Source organism: Bos mutus, chromosome 12 (genome assembly GCF_027580195.1).
Source record: "Bos mutus isolate GX-2022 chromosome 12, NWIPB_WYAK_1.1, whole genome shotgun sequence".
NCBI lineage: Eukaryota > Metazoa > Chordata > Mammalia > Artiodactyla > Bovidae > Bos > Bos mutus.
In genome coordinates, this window is record NC_091628.1 from 66,518,548 (window position 1) to 66,536,729 (window position 18,182).

At 34.8% G+C, this 18,182-nt stretch overlaps 1 protein-coding gene across 4 annotated transcripts in view; it reads left to right on the top strand.

The window, feature by feature from the left end:
• Positions 1–18,182, top strand: part of GPC5 (glypican 5) — a 1,591,779-nt gene that overhangs the window by 792,632 nt on the left and 780,965 nt on the right. For all 4 annotated transcript variants that reach the window (XM_070380655.1, XM_070380656.1, XM_070380657.1 and 1 more), the window contains exon 7: positions 5,015–5,171. In XM_070380655.1, the coding sequence (XP_070236756.1) occupies positions 5,015–5,171 (157 nt within the window). The remainder of the gene's footprint in view (positions 1–5,014; positions 5,172–18,182) is intronic.

The window sequence follows — 18,182 nt, forward strand, 5'->3', positions numbered from 1 at the left end:
TCAGTCATCCAAACTGACTATTTTCGTCTAATCAGCTGACTGCACAAATTGCTTGCCATTGAGGGAAAAAGGAACACCCTAAAAGTTGTTGAATTCTTTTCCTACTCTGTCCTTACTTTGTGCGTTTCTCCGTTTTAATGCTGTGTCTTGCACAGAACACTGTAAATGAGCAGAGTACTTTATAGTATATAAAGCGCTTTCCTTTCCTTTGCATTATTATTCAATAGAATAAAATGAGTTTTAATGGACTTAAGTAACTTGCTTAAAGGCACACCATTAATGTGTGGCTGGGACCCCAAATCATGTCCTTTCCTCTGTTGTAATAGTTCTATAAATATGTATGTATTGATTGACTTTCTACCCCCCAAGACAGGGGAAAGGTCTAAGTATTCAAAATGCCACCAGCTTTACATTTGGGCAAGTTCAGAGCCAAGGCAGGATGAGAATGAAGGGAGACAATTTTACTTCCATGTGGGTTTCTTCCTTGAAAGACTGGCTTAGTTTAGTGATGTCAGGCCATACTGTTTATGATAGTGATGAGAAGGAAGAGAACATAAAATGAGCATAAACAAAGTTAGAAACATACATGTTAGTCACTCAGTCATGTCCAACTCTTTGTGACCCCATGGACTGTAGCCTGCCAAGGCTCCTCTGTCCATGGGATTTTCCAGGCAAATAAATTCACACAATGACTGTGAGAAAAACAAAATGCTATGTAGTGGAATCTGGGTGCCAGGGGTTGCAGTTTTAGATATAATAATTTAAGAAACAGTATATTTTATGGGACCTTGATTGGAGGCAAAATTTGAACTTTTTTATTATAGACTCATTTCCAAATAATGTCAGTGTTTGTAGTGTGAGAGGAGGGGTTAGTTTGCATATGTTAATTTGGGAAATGTAAAGTGAATCTCAACTAAACAAGATTGCTTACTGTAGATTTCTTATGAGCCTTTAGTTCATAGATCTCAAGAAGGGGACTTGGTATGTATTTCCCAAACATTTCATCATAAGACTTCTTTCTGTGGCTCATCTAGCTAGACTGACATTTCTCCTCTGGATACATGCTGACACCAGTGGGTTTTGACACTACCCAGTCACAAAAAGTTCTAAGGCAGAGAAATGGCATGGTGAAAGTACTGATTTAAGGAAATAAAATGGTGGTAGTAGGCAGGAGAGACCAATGTCCCTCACAGTGAGGGAGCTGGAGAGTAAGTTGTAATGACACATGAATAGTGGAAATGAATAGTTCTATTTTAAGATATAAAATAGTACAGTACCTTTTATATCTAACTGTTGCTTAGTGGTGAACTGAAGAGTATCAGGGGTTGCAGATAAAGAATTAAGTATGGTCTATACACAGATGAGAATGCAATCTGTTAGGATGGGTTCCCTGAAAGAGTCTGAAAAGACTAAAAGGGGATTTACATTATTAACTGGACATTTATTTTTATTATTTTGGAAATGTGAGGAGACAGATGATCAAACTAAGAAATCAGAATAGTCATAAAGAATTGGGGTTTTGAATAAGGTCTTGGTGTGAAAAGCTGATTGTTTTTGTTGATTAGTTATTGATTGGGGATTTTCACAAATTAAGTTTTACTACAATTGTGAGAATGAAAATGAATGTTTGTGGATGTTTATGATTTAGAAGAAGGAAATGAACATATAAAGTAGAATTTTTATGCAGAAAAGATGGAGATGGAGGTGCTGGCTCTTCCAGAAAGAGATGGGATCATAGGGACCTGGAGCATAATCAAATGGGATCATGGATGTATTTGAATGAATTGATCATTTGTGGAAATTCCTATTGCCATGTAATATAGTGGATGTGACAGTGACATATTCACAGCCCCAGGGATTCAAGTGAGAAATCTTAGGGCCCATTTTATAATTCTGTTGCACCACAGATAGTTTAAATTTAAATAAGTTTTATATAGTTTTCTTTCTTAAAAATATGAGTTTGTGTGTCTTAAATGTTTCTTGGAGTGTCACTGAAGTGATGGAGAAATGTAGTATAATGAACATATTAATGGTTTTAAAAATAATAATTTTTCTCTATTGTCATCTATTATTTTTACCAGCACTATAAATAAATTAATCATTCTCTGATAGATAATGCATTTAATTTCTTTTAACCCATGCTAATTACCTAAAGCAGTAAGTTTTATTTTACATGTGCTATCTTTCTGTTTGCATTTTTGAGTTCAAATTCATTGGGTTGGATCTTTGGTGATTTATCCATTCTTAGGGCTGTTCACAAGGTTTCTTCTTCTTCTGACCAAGGTCCCAGTAAAATAGTGAAAGAATACTTAGGTAACAGGGAAATAAAGTTGAAATGGGGAATGTTGGGAAAAAGTGTCAGAGGCAAAAGAAATAACACTTATCAGGGAGTTTAGCTTTTATTGTGCTTTTCATATACAACTTTGAATAATTTTAATGTAAGTCATATAATTGAATTCTTTATCAAATATTTTTTCAGTTAATGAATTCTAAGTGTTTAAGCAATATTGCAATAGAATGTATAATAACAAAGATAATGATTATCAAAATGCATTACCTTTTAATGTGCAAACACTATTCAGTATACTTTATATATATTTTTCTCTTAATAAGAACAATGACCCTGGTATATTACTGTCTCTATTTTAGTTTTGAATGAACTGAATTGTTCAGGAATTTGCCCAATGTCACATGGTTAATATATGTCAGAATCAGGATTTAAATCTGAGTGTGTTGAACCTCTGAATCTCAGCCCTTTGTGATTATGCTAAATAACAAATGATATATGGCAATATTTTATGAAATTCATTAAGTTTTTTAAATATTTTATTTAATAATTTAATAATTAGTTTTATTTAATTAAAAATTTTATCTTTATAGAATAATGCCTTTTATCTTTCCTTTACTGTTTCAGATTTTTGAATTTTATATACTTTGTTACAAATCTATATTTTCCCATTGCCATATCTCCCTACAGGAAGTAGCATACATATCAGTACATTAAATACAATAAGAAACTTTCTTTAACTTAATTCTAAATTCACTGACCATGAAAGAAGCTTTCTTTTAAAATGTAACACCACCCAAAAAATAAATAAATAAATAAATAAATAAAATGTAACACCTATTAACATTTGGGAAATGCTGATTAATAGGATAAATTCTGATTAAAATTTTAAAATTATTTTCAAATTGTTTTAATGTTTCATTTTTCTCAGGGAAAATAAATCTCAAGGAGCTGCAATATTTCAGAATTTGTGACCCAATTTTATTTTTTAATTTTGAAAGTTAATCAGTTGTCAAAGTTGTTGCTTAATGTTCAGTTCAGTTCAGTTCAGTCGCTCAGTCGTGTCCCACTCTTTGTGACCCCATGAATCGCAGCACGCCAGGCCTCCCTGATGCCATCCAGCCATCTCATCCTCTGTCGTCCCCTTCTCCTCCTGCCCCCAATCCCTCCTAGCATCAGAGTCTTTTCCAATGAGTCAGCTCTTCGCACGAGGTGGCCAAAGTACTGGAGTTTCAGCTTTAGCATCCTTCCTTCCAAGGAAATCCCAGGGCTGATCTCCTTTAGAATGGACTGGTTGGATCTCCTTGAAGTCCAAGGGACTCCCAAGAGTCTTCTCCAACACCACAGTTCAAAAGCATCAATTCTTCAGCGCTCAGCCTTCTTCACAGTCCAACTCTCACATCCATACCTGACCACAGGAAAAACCATAGCCTTGACTAGACGGACCTTTGTTGGCAAAGTAATGTCTCTGCTTTTGAATATGCTATCTAGGTTGGTCATAACTTTCCTTCCAAGGAGGAAGCGTCTTTTAATTTCATGGCTGTAGTCACCATCTGCAGTGATTTTGGAGCCCAAAAAAATAAAGTCTGACACTGTTTCCACTGCTTAATGTTAGTGTTCTTTAAATGCTAAACATGTTTGTCTTATATGTACTTAGGATGTTTTGCTCTATATTTTTCAGTATAAAATGCTCTCCTTGAGTTGTGTATTTATTTTCTGCTAATTAATACAATCGATCTCTGTATTGAAAATTTGAAATCTCTGAAAAGCTCTTAGAAACAACAACCCTAATACTTTCATAAAACACCCTGAAAACTTGAATTCCCATTAACCATTCAGCTGTAATATGTTTCATTCATAACATGGCAGTACCTTCCAGTGCTCATGCTTGGTGATGGGTCCTCCAAAAATGCCTTAGAGGTGTAAATGTCACATTCCAAATCATGTTACTCAGTCTTAGCTTTAAGTGAAATATTCCATTATTCACAACATCACCTTTTGGAAAAGGAGTTCAGGCATGTCCTGTATTATTCAAAATATTATTTTCCCCATGTTATAGGGGGAAGTGGCTATTCTATATATTTTGCTCATCAAAGTAAGTGAAATTCTTGAGAAACAAATAAATTGGTTAAATTTCTTGAGTTATTTGTATAAATGGAATTAGAACCTGAGTCTTTTGTTCCATGGTTTTCTTCTGTTCCATATACATTGGTATGCATATTTAATCCATAAAGTTTAAATAAAACTATAAATGTACATGTCCAAGATTATATATTTCTTTCACTGAGTCTTTTTAGAAGAATGGCAGTCTTCTTTTTGAGAAATTTAGGACTGTTGGTTTGTAAAACAGTATATTACCAGCCAATACTCTTCAGAGGGAGTTTTGTTGTACTGGAGATTAATTTACCTGCTTTTAATATTGTGTATTCAGAAACAGGATTCTCTAACTGAAATATTCATGAGAAAGAAGACCTGGTTTTATTTGATTTCCAAAACTGTATCACAGTGCTAATAGGCAGATTGCAGCTCTTAATAGCTGGAAGACCTTGCCCATTATTTATTATTATGTCAGTAGTTTCTTTTTCTTTCATGCTTGATTTGTTAAGGTGTCCACATCAAATAGTGTATCCACATAAGAAAACAATTATATGTTTTGTATGTTGTTGAATAGCATCCTTAGATGATTTGAACTTTCTATTAATAAATGTTTTTGGTATCCATATCTAGTTGTTACAGGGTAGGTCACCCAAACCCACCAAGTGGGAACTTCACATGGGCAGTGGTGGCGGCATGGTTGAACAGGTCAGCGGGGACTGTGATGATGAAGATGGCTGTGGGGGCTCAGGAAGTGGAGAAGTCAAGAGGACACTAAAAATCACAGACTGTAAGTGTATGATTCTAACCCCATTTCTAAAGGACTGATTTTGAAATATAATTAAGGAGAACTATTACTATGAATATAAAGAAATAATGATAGTGAATTCAGAAAAAGGCTAGAGGAATTGGAAATGAAAACAAAGCCATTTTTTTGTTATTTGGGATATGCATTCTTGGGCGTCTTGTTTCTTTTTAAATAATGACTTTAAATGGAAATTACAGCTTTCCTGAGTAAAATGAATGAATGATCATTAGTTCTGAGAATTCGTAGTTTTAAAGTGGGATAATCTGTAGGACATGAAATAATTAGGATGATGGATGCTAAATGTATATTCATGAAGCCAGAATGGGTGAGCCGTGCTGATATTAAAGTTCTCTAACTGTATTATATTATCATGACATTATATAAATTTTATTAGGTTTGCATCATGTTCAGATCACAAAGAAATTGGTTAAATATATGGCTAGTTATGGTGAGAAAATACTTGAATTTAACTCCTATGAATTGGTTCTTCTGAAAAAATCTCAACGATCATTCACATTATTTTGATTTATGGGTTTGAAAACCATTTCTGGTATTGCTGGATTAGTCACTATTACATATGATAGAATTACCAAGTAACAACCGCCAAAAAAACCACCAAATACGTTTCCTTTCCTTCTCTTTACATGCAAAATGAGGGATCTAGTCTAACTTTCAACTGTTCACTTAACTCAGGTCATACCAAAGGGGGTTACTTTATAAAATAATCTGGACCTGTGCAGGCCTATCTGGAGCCTGCCCTGATAGTCTCCCTCTAAATCACAAAGGGCTTTGTGATTTTTCTGACAACTTTGTACCTGGTAGAAATGTCCTTTCCTGACTTTGGTGGTAGAAGAGTTCATTTACTTTTCAGTTCTCGTGTAGTAAATTTAGAACACTACCAATGCCTCAAGCATCAACACCCCTTCCTTCCAGGATCTTGTTTTATAAAACAAATAAATTGTTTGAAGGAATAGAACCCAGAAGAGGTACAAAATGAAGACAATATAAAGAAATATGTTTTCCTATTAGAAAGAGTAATAAATTTAACATAGTAAATAGTTGGGATTTAGTACACTGGATAGTAATTGAACAAAGGACCACAAAATTGTTTGCTGTATTAGTACAATTTCCTAGTGAAAATTGCATTTCTTCTACTCATGTAGGAGCAGGAAGGATATGTGTTCTTCTTATTAGTACTAATGTCATTTATCAGATTAATTTCTTTTGGTTACCTGTCTTCTGTTGTTTATGCCACAAAAGGGAAGACAAAAAAAAAATTGAAAAAGTGTTTTCATTAAGAGTTAAAAAGCCCTCCAATGTATTTTGGAATTATGATACATATCTATTAGGATAATATTAAATAGTCTTTCATTTTCATTTGATCCTGTGTATTTATATGTACCATAATTTCCCTGTCATTTGAACATTGCAGGGTTTTAAGGCATAAAAATATTATGAAAAATAGCTTAGGTTAAAACTTAATCTATAAATTGTATGTATGTGAGTGTGTGTGGAATTAGCCTTTTACAGGGATTTTTCACTCCTGAAGTTATTTATAAGCTTGAGAACCTGCTATATATTAATAGATAACTTTTTGCCTTATTTCACACAAGAAGTAGAGACAGTAGAGGATATTCAACTACTAATAATTTTCTCACAAAACCGTACTTGTCAAGGTGGCAAGAATGAATTTTTTTACTTTAAAATCCTGTTTTCAATTCCTACTGAAAGGGACAGGTATGGTAAAAGCAACTATCCATCAGAATTGGGGAGATTTAAGATATAGATGATTTTTAGCAACTCCAGGCAAACAGTGAAAAAAATCCACATCTGTTGCAAGTGGGTTGCCTATCATATTTCTACGGGTTTATAGCTGTTGGCTTTCCATTTTTAATAAGTGGTTAGGAACCCACAGTGGATAGCCTGCTGAAATAAAGAGGGACGCAGCAAGTAGCAAAACATAGGTCACATTTCTATTTTTATAAAGCACCATAATAGTTTAACTGTGTTTGGCTGGTTTTATACATCACTAAAGCATGTTATGCCATAGTTTTAGATGTTCTTAATGTCTTAAAAATATTGTGCTCTAGAAAGTTTACCAAGGTGTCATTTGTGTTAAGAATTTGAAATACACCATTATGTCTTCCTCACAGTGATGTTTATTCTTTATAAAATACAAGTAGAACACAGTTTGTGACTTCAAAAATATCTGATTACAAAAAGTTATACAGGCATATATTTATTTATAGCTACATATAGTTACAAGGAATAATGCCAATATTATGTCTTGTAAATTTAATGATTTTACTCCATTTGTGAATATGTTCAAAGTTGACAAATATCTTACTAACCATCACTTGAACTGATTTTCTGTTTCTGTTTTGCTTGATGTTTATTTCAGGCAAGAAGGGTTTATATATTTCATTGTGCAAAGTTTTACCACCAAAATTTGAGGTATCACTTTTTTATCATCAACAGTATCAAATGATTTAACAATATTTAGCTTTTAAACTACCTCTATTTGTATCACACCTGTTAAATATTATAAAGTGTCAACTGACATATTTCTAATAAAAAAATCTATGGTATGTAGTGTTCACTTTCAGGAAACTGAAAGTACTTTACTTTAGTAAGTGATTTAAGTATCCTAAGATTACATTAATTTTTTCTATATTTTTATTGTATTAAATTTGGCTCATATATGTAGATATGGTTATTTCACTAGTAGCTTCAAATAGCAGGGTTGAAATGTCTCTTTGAACTTTCATTTCCCCTCATCCTGGACACTTGGCATCCTTTCAAAGTAGCTAAGGGATGGTAGGTGTTAAATACCAGTGGGGGGAGGGGTGGAAAGCAAGTTCTGTTTTTGTAGCCATGGAGAGCAAAACTACTCTCACTACCATCAATACTTTTTCAACTATTTGACTATTCTAACATCCCCCAATTCTGATGTATTCAACTGTTAAAAAACAAAGTGCCACCAAGGAAAGGCTGTAGCAAAACTATGCATATGTAGTTTTAAAAATCTGCAGTAGCATTGATTGCCATATGTGGTATTATCATTTAAATTGCAGTAACAGTACTTTTGGGAAATCCCACAGGAAGAGGAGCTTGGCAGGTTGCAATCCATGGGGTCTCAAAAGAGTTGGACATGACTTAATGACTAAACAACAACAACGAAACACTGCTTTTAACAATACGTAATCCATGATCAAATTTATTTTGATAAGATGGTTCACAGTAAAAAATGACAGATAAAATGATTTTGATCACAAGTTGATTCAGGCATCAAATGTTCAGAAACAGTAGGGTGATTTCAAGTCTTCAAATTAACTGAGATAATCTGTCTATTGTCATATTTATTTTGCTAGTACAATATTATGTTGCATCATTAGCAGTTTTAAAAATAATTTACCTTAAATGAGAAGCCTGTAAATGACAACAAAAGTGATTAAGAATGTATTCCAATAACTTTTTCCCCTGATAATGATACCAACCTGTCTCTGAAGAACAGTCATGATTATGGGTCCCAGTGCAGCATTCTGAGCCCTAAACCCTTCTGATTGCCATTAATTCAGTCATTAAAACTCTTTCCTGAGAAGTTTGCCATTCATTTTTTTCTTATCTCCTGGGCTGTTTTTCCTCTTCTCTTTTACAGATTCTCATCATCATACCAAATTCTATATATTTGAGAAAGTCAGGACTCAGTCTCAAACTTTTATCATCCCTATTCTCAACTACTTTCTGTTCCACAAACCACTTACTGAGTCATAATACCAATAATAAGGAACCCTGCTCTTGCTAGCCCTATCAGCTCTAAAGCGTTCCCCTATGCATCAGATCAGGAAATAAGTTTATGAGGTCTGAAAATATTCAACTTAAATGAGATTTATTTGGAAATAAAAAGATAACACATTGAAATATTAAGTAACTAGAGCTAGAAAAAAACTCTTCTTTGATCTTTGATAGCCTAAAATAAATAGAACAGTTGTTTATATTGTGCTTTGGATTGTCACTTAGTAACGAACCTTAGATAAGCCTCTAACAAATGCATCTACAGCCTGATACTAACAGTGACCTTGGAAGAGAATAGTGTATTCCACGTGCAAAGTAAAATGAAAATGATAGTCCGTTAGCCACTGAAGAATAAAGGGTGCTGATTTATTTAGTAATGCAGGATTGTAAAATGCCTGGATATTGCTGGCTTCCTCAAACTTATTTTTACCATAAATCATCTTTATTTCAAAATCTCAGCCAGACATGGAGGTTCAGGGAGAACTCAAAAAAAACCAAAAAAAAAAACAACAAATGCTCCAGGTTACATTTTCTTTAGTGAAATCTGTATTTTCCTGAACTACTAAAACTATGTAATTATTCATTTTGTACAAATCATTTTGTGATATTTTATAGTATTTATTAATAGCTGATGATTTTTCCTTTTAGCCTAAATTATACAAAACAGCTAATGCAAGCATGTAAGATTTTTTATATTAATAAGTTACAAATACGCATATTAAAAGTATGTGTATTGCTTGTAAAATTCAAGTTTCATCCAATTTGATTAAATAAAATATATTTAATTTACCTTGTAAAATGTTGATAAATAGCCCATTAATAAATTATCCCAAATGTAAGAAACTGTGCTGAAAGTAACTAAATAGCTCTCATTTGTTTAATCAGTTAAGCTAAAAAAAAAAAAAAAAAAATGGAGAAGAAAATGGCAACCCACTCAGTATTCTCCCCTGGAAAAATCATGGACAGTGAAGCCTGGCAGGCTACAGTCCATGGAGTTGCAAAGAGTGATATAAGACTGAGTGACTGAGCACACAAGCTAAAAATAAATATCTCTGTAAGGGTACTTAGGTCTTCCCTGGTACCTCACACAGTAAAGAATCTTCCTGCAATGCAGGAGACCCAGGTTCAATCCCTGGGTTGGAAAGAACCTCTGAAGAAGGGAATGGCTACCCACTCCAGTATTCTTGCCTGGAGTATCCCCTGGACAGAGGAGCCTGGCAGGCTACAGTGCATGGGATCACAAAGAGTCTGACAAAACTGAGCAACTAAGCACACATATAAGGATACTTGGACTCAAACCTTTGTGACACAATTAAAGTATTCTTGAATAATGACTGTACACTTTGATCTATGTTGTACAAGTGTCTCATAGGGTCATGATAAAACTGTAGAGAAATTAATGAGGAAACACTTCCTGATCCTGTTCAGTGTTCACTATTTTGAACACTTGGAAATTATCATCTACCAGTTTTTACACTACTGATGAGAATTATACTAAAGACAAATGAAATATATATCTAAGATAAACATATTGTAATTAATGTGGGATCGTTACGGATGTCAGATATTATTGTGGATATATTATATCTCTATGCATATTATGTGGATATTGGATATATGGATATATTAATATCTATCACATTATGGATATTATTCTGATCATGCATTTCCATTTTGTTTTCTAAATAATTGAGGCTCATCCTGGCTGCTTGCTATTTTGTTAGCAAAACTGTATAATAGAATCTGGATACTTGATGATTCATCTGAAATCATCTCTCATTCTCTTTAAAAGCTATAGGTCACAGTCATGGATTTAAATAATAGAATTGAAATAAAAGGGTTTGTCCTTGAACGCCTAAGGAATGATTTTCATTGCTTGGCTTAAACACAGAATTGATGTTGAATCACTGAGGTGAGGAGGGGAGATTCATTAATTAAAGCTTAAAGTGCTGCTAGCATGCATCCCAGATCAACTAACTATTCTGCAAATCCCATAACTTAGTCTATACCACACCAGTGGACATAAAATAAAGAAAGTATGGCCTCTGTTGACTGACACAATGCTAAGTATGACTGCATGATCAATAGAGAAAGTAAAAAATTAAATTTGAAGAAAATATCCTCAGGTACACTTGATCAGGACTTGCCCAAAGTCATGTAGCTATCGTTATAACTAGAAACAAACCGTATTCATATATAACCATATCCAGATATTTTTGTATCATTTGGTTGCAAATAAACAGAATGATTATTGAAATAGCTATATATTTCCCTTCAGTCAGGATTCACTGATAAAAATACAAAAACACATTAGATATGTTTTTAGCTTTTTAAAGACTTCCATATTTCTAACAGTGTAGAAAGAATATTTTCATATATCTTTTTGACCAGTTAAGTGCTCATCTAACTCTAAATAATTAAATGATACAGCATGTGATCTGGGCTCTAAAGTTCTCACACTCTCTTGTTTTATAAATTATGTGGGACTCTTGTTAAGAATAGAAGTGTGTAAATAGAGCTGCAGTGGGTATTGAGGTGCATGTGTCATTTTGAATTATGGTTTTATCATGGTATATGACCAGGAGTGGGATTGCAGGGTATTTGGTAACTCTGTTTTTAGTTTTTTAAGGAATCTTCATACTGTTCTCCATAGTGTCTGTAGCACTTTGCATTCCTGCCAACAATGTAGGAAGGTTCCTTTCTCTCCACACCCTCTCCAGCACATTTGTAGATTTTCTGTTGATGGCCATTCTGACCAATGTGAGATGGCACCTCATTGTAGCTTTGATCTGCATCTCTCTAATAGTGATGTATGTAGACTTTCTGATGATGGCCATTCTGACCAGTGTGAAGTGATATCTCATTGTAGTTTTCTTCTGCGTGTATCTAATAATTAGCGATCTCTATGTCTACTTTGGGGAAATGTCTATTTAGGTCTCCCTCCCATTTTTTGATTGGGTTTCTTTTTATATTGAGTCTAATTCACTTTGTTGTACAACATTTACAATACAGTTATACCCCTATTTTAAAAAAAGGTAAAAAAAAGAATACGAGTACAATATAGGAGGTCTCACTTTGGGCATTTCCGCTTCCAGATGATGATTGTTGGTCTGAGGACCACACTGTGCGTGTGTGCTGGGTCACTGTCATGTCCAACTATTTTGTGACCCCATGGACTGAAGCCTGCCAGGCTCCTCTGTCTTTGGGACTTCCCAGGCAAGAATACTGGAGTGGTTGCCATTTCGTACTCCAGGGGATCTTCCTGACCAGAGATTGAACTCATATCTCTTGCGTTTCCTGCATTGGCAGGCGGATTCTTTACCACTACACCACCTGGAAGACCCCAAGGACCATACTATGAGGAGAAAAACTACCTACTCATGTTTGTTACATCCCTTACTTATTAGCATGTCTAAAATTAGTTTCTATTAAAGCAATATGTACTCTTAAAAAACACTACCACACTTATAAATTAGCATTACAAGGAAACATTATAGGCACTAGGAAATTAGGGACTATAACAATTAGGCTGGTATGGTGGTTTATCTTATATAATTTTTTATATCAGTTTCAGTTCGATCATTTTAAGCCTTGAGTTTACTTTTTTACGTTTTTATTGGATTATAATTGATTTACAATGCTGTGTTTCTCTCCGGTGTACAGCAAAGTGAGTCACTTTCTGACACCAAAGGAAAGGCACTTCCATCTTTTCTCAGGGTCTGAGGATTTCAGTTTTACATTTGCTTCAAGAAAACTTTATCTTGTTTGGTATCTCAACTGAAATGTTTTATCTTCATCAGCTCCTTCAAATTGTAATAAACACTAAAGAATTATCTTGCTCTTTCCCTTATATCACATTGCATTCCAACAGAGAGAAATCAAAGTTTTATGTGAACTAAGAGAAAGGAGGGAAGATATCTACATGGGACAGTCAGAAAACACTTTGTAGCAGAGACAGGGAAAGGGCAACCTGGAAAAGTGACATTTGACTGCAGTGTTTTTGAGACAGGAGCCTTTGACAAGGTGGACACATTATTTGGTTTCCGCCATTGACAGTAGGGAGTGGAAGGTACCCTGTGGAGAGCAGACTCCATGAATGAAGACAGGGTGGGGTAGAAAGAGGGAGTAAGGAGCACGCTTAAGAAGGAACAGACTTATTCAAGTTGCTTGAAAAAAAAAAAAAACTATCAGAAGCCTAAAAATGAGTTTTAAAATGTTACAACAGTTTTGAGTTCAAGAGTGAGGCATTTGTATTTAATTTAGTAGGCCAAAAGAAACCATGAAAAGTTCTTTCTGTGTGGTCATTTGGTTTGAGTATGCAGTTATTCAGATTTCACAGGCGGTGCTAGGGGTAGAGAACCCATCTGCCAATATAGGCAGACTTAAGAGACACAGGTTCGACCCCTGGATAGGAAGATCCCCGGGAGGAGAGCATGGCTACCTACTCCAGTATTCTTGCCTGGAGAATCCCATGGACAGAGGAGCCTGGCAGGCTGCAGTCAACAGGGTTGCACAGAGTCAGACACAACTGAAGCAACTTAGCATGCACGTGTGTGGCACACACATGCAGTAATTTGTACTGGCAATACTGATTAAGAGAAAAAATATGTATAAAGAATGCATATCTTGCACAAGTATGTGCATGCTTAGTCACTCAGTCATGTCTGACTCTGTGCAACCCTTTAGACTGTAGCCCACCAGGCTCTTCTCTCATTGGGATTTCCCAGCAAGAATACTGGAGTAGGTTGCCATTTGCTCCTCCTTGGGATCTTCTTGAAGGAGGAATAGAACTCCTGTCTCCTATGTCTCCTACACTGCAGGCAGATTCTTTACCTGATGATTCTTTACCCACTGAACCAAGTAATTTACCACTTAACCTTGCACAAGTAATTGTTCTGTGCTTGACTTTCTTCAGGTTGGGGATAATAGCCGTGCTCTCCAACAAGCATCCTCATGAGGATTAAATAACTTCATCCATGAACAGCATTTCAAGTGCCCGCCCCACCACCACCCACCAAAACCAAAAATAATTCAATGAAATACATTAAAAGGCTTTATTCAACACTTCTATGAGGAAGCAAGAAAGAGAGAATGTTTTCACCTTCCACAAAACTAGGTGAAAATAATAATGTAGAGATAAAGATAAACATAGAGATAGAGATACAGATATACTTACACATATACCCATATATACACAGTTTAAGGAAAACCATGCAATAAATTTGTATCTATCCCTCCTCCCAGTTCAAGAATAAAGTATTTCCACACCTCTGTGAACACATTCCTTCTGAGAATTTACAATGACCATAAACCATATCTTGCTGGATATTTTTCTGGGGCACTTTATTATAAATGGAATCCTAGCATCTCTGTTACACAGTGTGTTTCTTTTGCTTCAGTGTTAAATTGTTGAGGTTCACCTGTGTTGATGGGTGTAGATCTCCTCATTCATTTTTACCAGAGTGTAATATTCTAATTATGAATATACCCAGCCATTTATTTATTTTATTGTTGATACATATGGTATTTGATTTCAGCTTTTGAATATTGTGAATAATGTTGTATAAACCATTCTAAAACATCTTGAACATCTGTCTTAATGCACATTTGCAGAGCCTCTGCAATATATACTTTGAAGTAGCATGAGACTGTCACAAAGCAGAGCCTGCATGTGTTAAGCTTTCCTGGGAAATGTCAAACTGTTACTGGTTAACAAAGTGATGATGTCAATTTATATTCTCACCAGCAAAAACTAGAAGTTTATGTTGCTCCTCATTTTTGCAAAAACTTTTGTTTCCATTTCCCCTTCTTTGTGTATCTGTCCAAAGGATGAAAGTGGACCATGTTTTATTCTATATTAAATTTTATTCATTTAATTGTACTTTTTGTCATAAGTATATGAAATTCTTCATATACTTCCTCATCTGAAATTTCCTTCATATCCATAGCCCATTTCTCTTCTACAGGGTTATTTATCTTCTTTGACAAATGTTCTCTAGACAAAGGTCAACTTCAATGATCCACTTACCTATTTTGGTTATGACCTTCAAGAAAAGCAGAATAGACTCTTGAATTTTTCTTTTGTTTAACCAGTTTCAAGATAATGAATTGGTATGCTCCTTGTCTTTCTCAGAAGGTGACCAGTTCTTTCAATTTTTTCTTTAAATACCACTATGAAGTAATTTTCAAAAATATTTGTCATTCTTATTCATATTGAAGTCCAGATTGTCCCACATTTTGCCAATTGGCACTTCTTCAATTTGGCTCTTCAGTCCTTTTGACATGATCCCCAAATTCTTGGCTAGTTTCATTGCTAGCTAGTATAATAAGTTATTCCAAGCTGAGCTCGTACATTGTCTGTCTCAAACATGGAGTCAGTAATTTTACATGACCCCTATTTGTTTCAGTAAGAAAGGCATTTCATGACCACAATCTGGGTATAAGATGTGATTTTCAAAGACACATGTCATAATAGAAATAAATATCTCATAATTGTTTGCTTTATTTCACATCAGGGATACTATATTATAATAGTTATAAAACTACTCTTACCAGCTATGGTTACTAAAATCAGTTTCATTTTTACATATTTTATGCATATTCTATCCTCATTTTATGGTTATAATAGATATAGAAATTAATGTATCTCAAACAGTCCTATGGAGATATGTGTGTGTGTGTGTGTGTGTGTGTGTGTGTGTGTGTGTCTAAGGCTTCCATGGTGTCTCAGTGATAAAGAATCCACCTGCAGTGCAGGAGATGTGGGTTCAATCCCTGGGTCAGGAAAATCCCTGGAGAAGGAAATGGCAACCCACTCCAGTATTCTTGCCTGGGAAATCCCATGGACAAAGGAGCCAGGCGGGCTATGGTCCATCCGGTTACAGAAGAGTCAGACACAACTTAGCAACTAAACGACTATGTGTATATATGTATACATTTGTATACCTATGTTTCCTTGGCAAGAAACTATATCAATATAATATATATTGATAGATACAAATATATTTAAGTCACCTACTATATCTGTTAACTATATAATACTACTTGTTCTTATGTCCAAGTTTCTCTAGTACATTTCTTAAGGAGGACTGGGAGGACAATATTTTATAGGTTTCACTTGGTGATAAAAGTTTGTGCCACTTTTACATGAAAGTTGACTTTGCTGGACAGAAGAATGTTAGTCACATTTTTTTCCCCTTGCATTTCTTCAGTACTTACTGATTTTTATTCTGGTGGAGAGCATTACTGGCAAAAAAAAATCTGACTGTATTCTAATTTTCTTCCCTTTTCAAGCAACATATATATTTTTGCCCTCTCAGTGCCAAGCAATTTTAAGTACAGTAACTTTGCTAGAATATAACCTTCTGAGTAGTTTTGAGTGGACACTCAGTAACATGGCATACTTTTAAAATAAGTAAGGAAAGTGTAAGTGTTAGTCACTCAGTCATGTCCTACTCTTTTCGACCCCATGGACTGTAGCCTGCCAGGCTCCTCTGTCCATAAAATTCTCCAGGCAAGAGTGCTGGAGTGGGTTGCCATTTCCTTCTCCGGGAGATCTTTGTCATCCAGGGATCAACCTGGGTCTCCGACACTGCAGGCAGATTCTTTACCATCTAGGCTGCCAGGGAAGCCCAAGTACCAATTTTTTTTTTTTAAGCACATTTTTGCTGAATTTAGTTTTAAGTAAGTATATTCTTCCCTTGTTTTGATTTTCTTCTTCAGAAACACCTATTATACATTTGATGAATTATATTTGCTTATTTTCAGTATGTTCTTCAATATCTTTTATCTATGTTTAAATTAACTTTTGCTTTTTAAAAATGCACGTCCTTTTTACTTTCTATTTCTCTTAAGGTATTGCTAGTGATATTTCTTTGATCTTACACTGCTTATAGATTTTATTTATTTTTAAGTAATTTTTCTTCCTTTTTTTCCTTTATCTTGGAATCTCTTAACTTCATTTCTGAATTTTTAAAATTCTGACTTTTTTCATGTCTTGTATCCTTTTCTTGATATCTTTTAGCTCATTTAAAATGATATGTGAATTTGGGGATCAGGTTTTCTGATATGCTTTCACTCTTTGTAGAGATAATACCAGAAAACTATTTAACTGTGTATAGGATTTGGTCTTGATCCTTTCCTGTTGATTACTTTTCTGTAAATTTAAATTTGCTAAAATTTTTGAAGGAGACTTGATTCATAAAGATTTTCTAAATATACTGAGCTCCTAGTCCTATTACCTGCAGGTAGTGCTAAATATATTTGTCTATGGATATATATCTGCCCTGTGCTCACCTGTGTCCGAAAAGTTGGAGACTGTAGCCCACCAGGCTCCTCTATCCATGGACTTTTCCAGGCAAGAATACTGGACTAGGTTGCCATTTCAAAAAAATTCATGGTTTCAAATTGAGGTGCTGGAGAAGACTTTTGAGAGTCCTTTGGACTGCAAGGAGATCAAACCAGTCAATCCTAAAGGAAATCAACCCTGAATATTCATTGGAAGGACTGATCCTGAAGCTGAAGCTCCAATACTTTGGCCAGCTGATGCTAAGAGCCGACTCATTGGAAAAGACCCTGATGCTGGGAAAGACTGAAGGCAAAAGAAGAGTGTGGCAGAGGATGAGATTTATATTGTGAAGAGTTATTCTCACCTCCATTGGTAGGTGAGAGTTGGACCATAAAGAAAGCTGAATGCTGAATAAAATAGATTTATATTGTGCAATCAGGAAGTCCAAAACTAAACTTATCCAACTTTCTCCTAAGACTGCATTTTAATTGTCCCTTTTTTGGTTGATACCTACCCACTTATCATCCTCCCAAGTCAGAAACTCCAGTAATCCTAGGTTCCTCTCCTGACTTCACTCCCCGTATTTAGTGAGGCCCACTGTCTTTACCTGATGAACATTTCTTAAACACGTTCTCTCTTTCTATTCCCATTGCTGCTTTCTTAACACAGGTCCTTATGTCTTGCTGTAACTGTTTCTATGATGTCTTACTGGTTGGTCTCTTTACCTCTATTTATCCCATCTCTGTTGAAGTAACATTTTTAAACTGACAGTTTAGTTCTTTGCTGAGATGTGGTACCGCAAGCTACCATGCTGTCTTATTAGGCAGAGAAGTGATTTTCTAAGGAGAAGAGGCCATTTTAGTGTCAAGAGCTTATGAATAGTTGAACAATAACTTTTAGTTATTTATCAT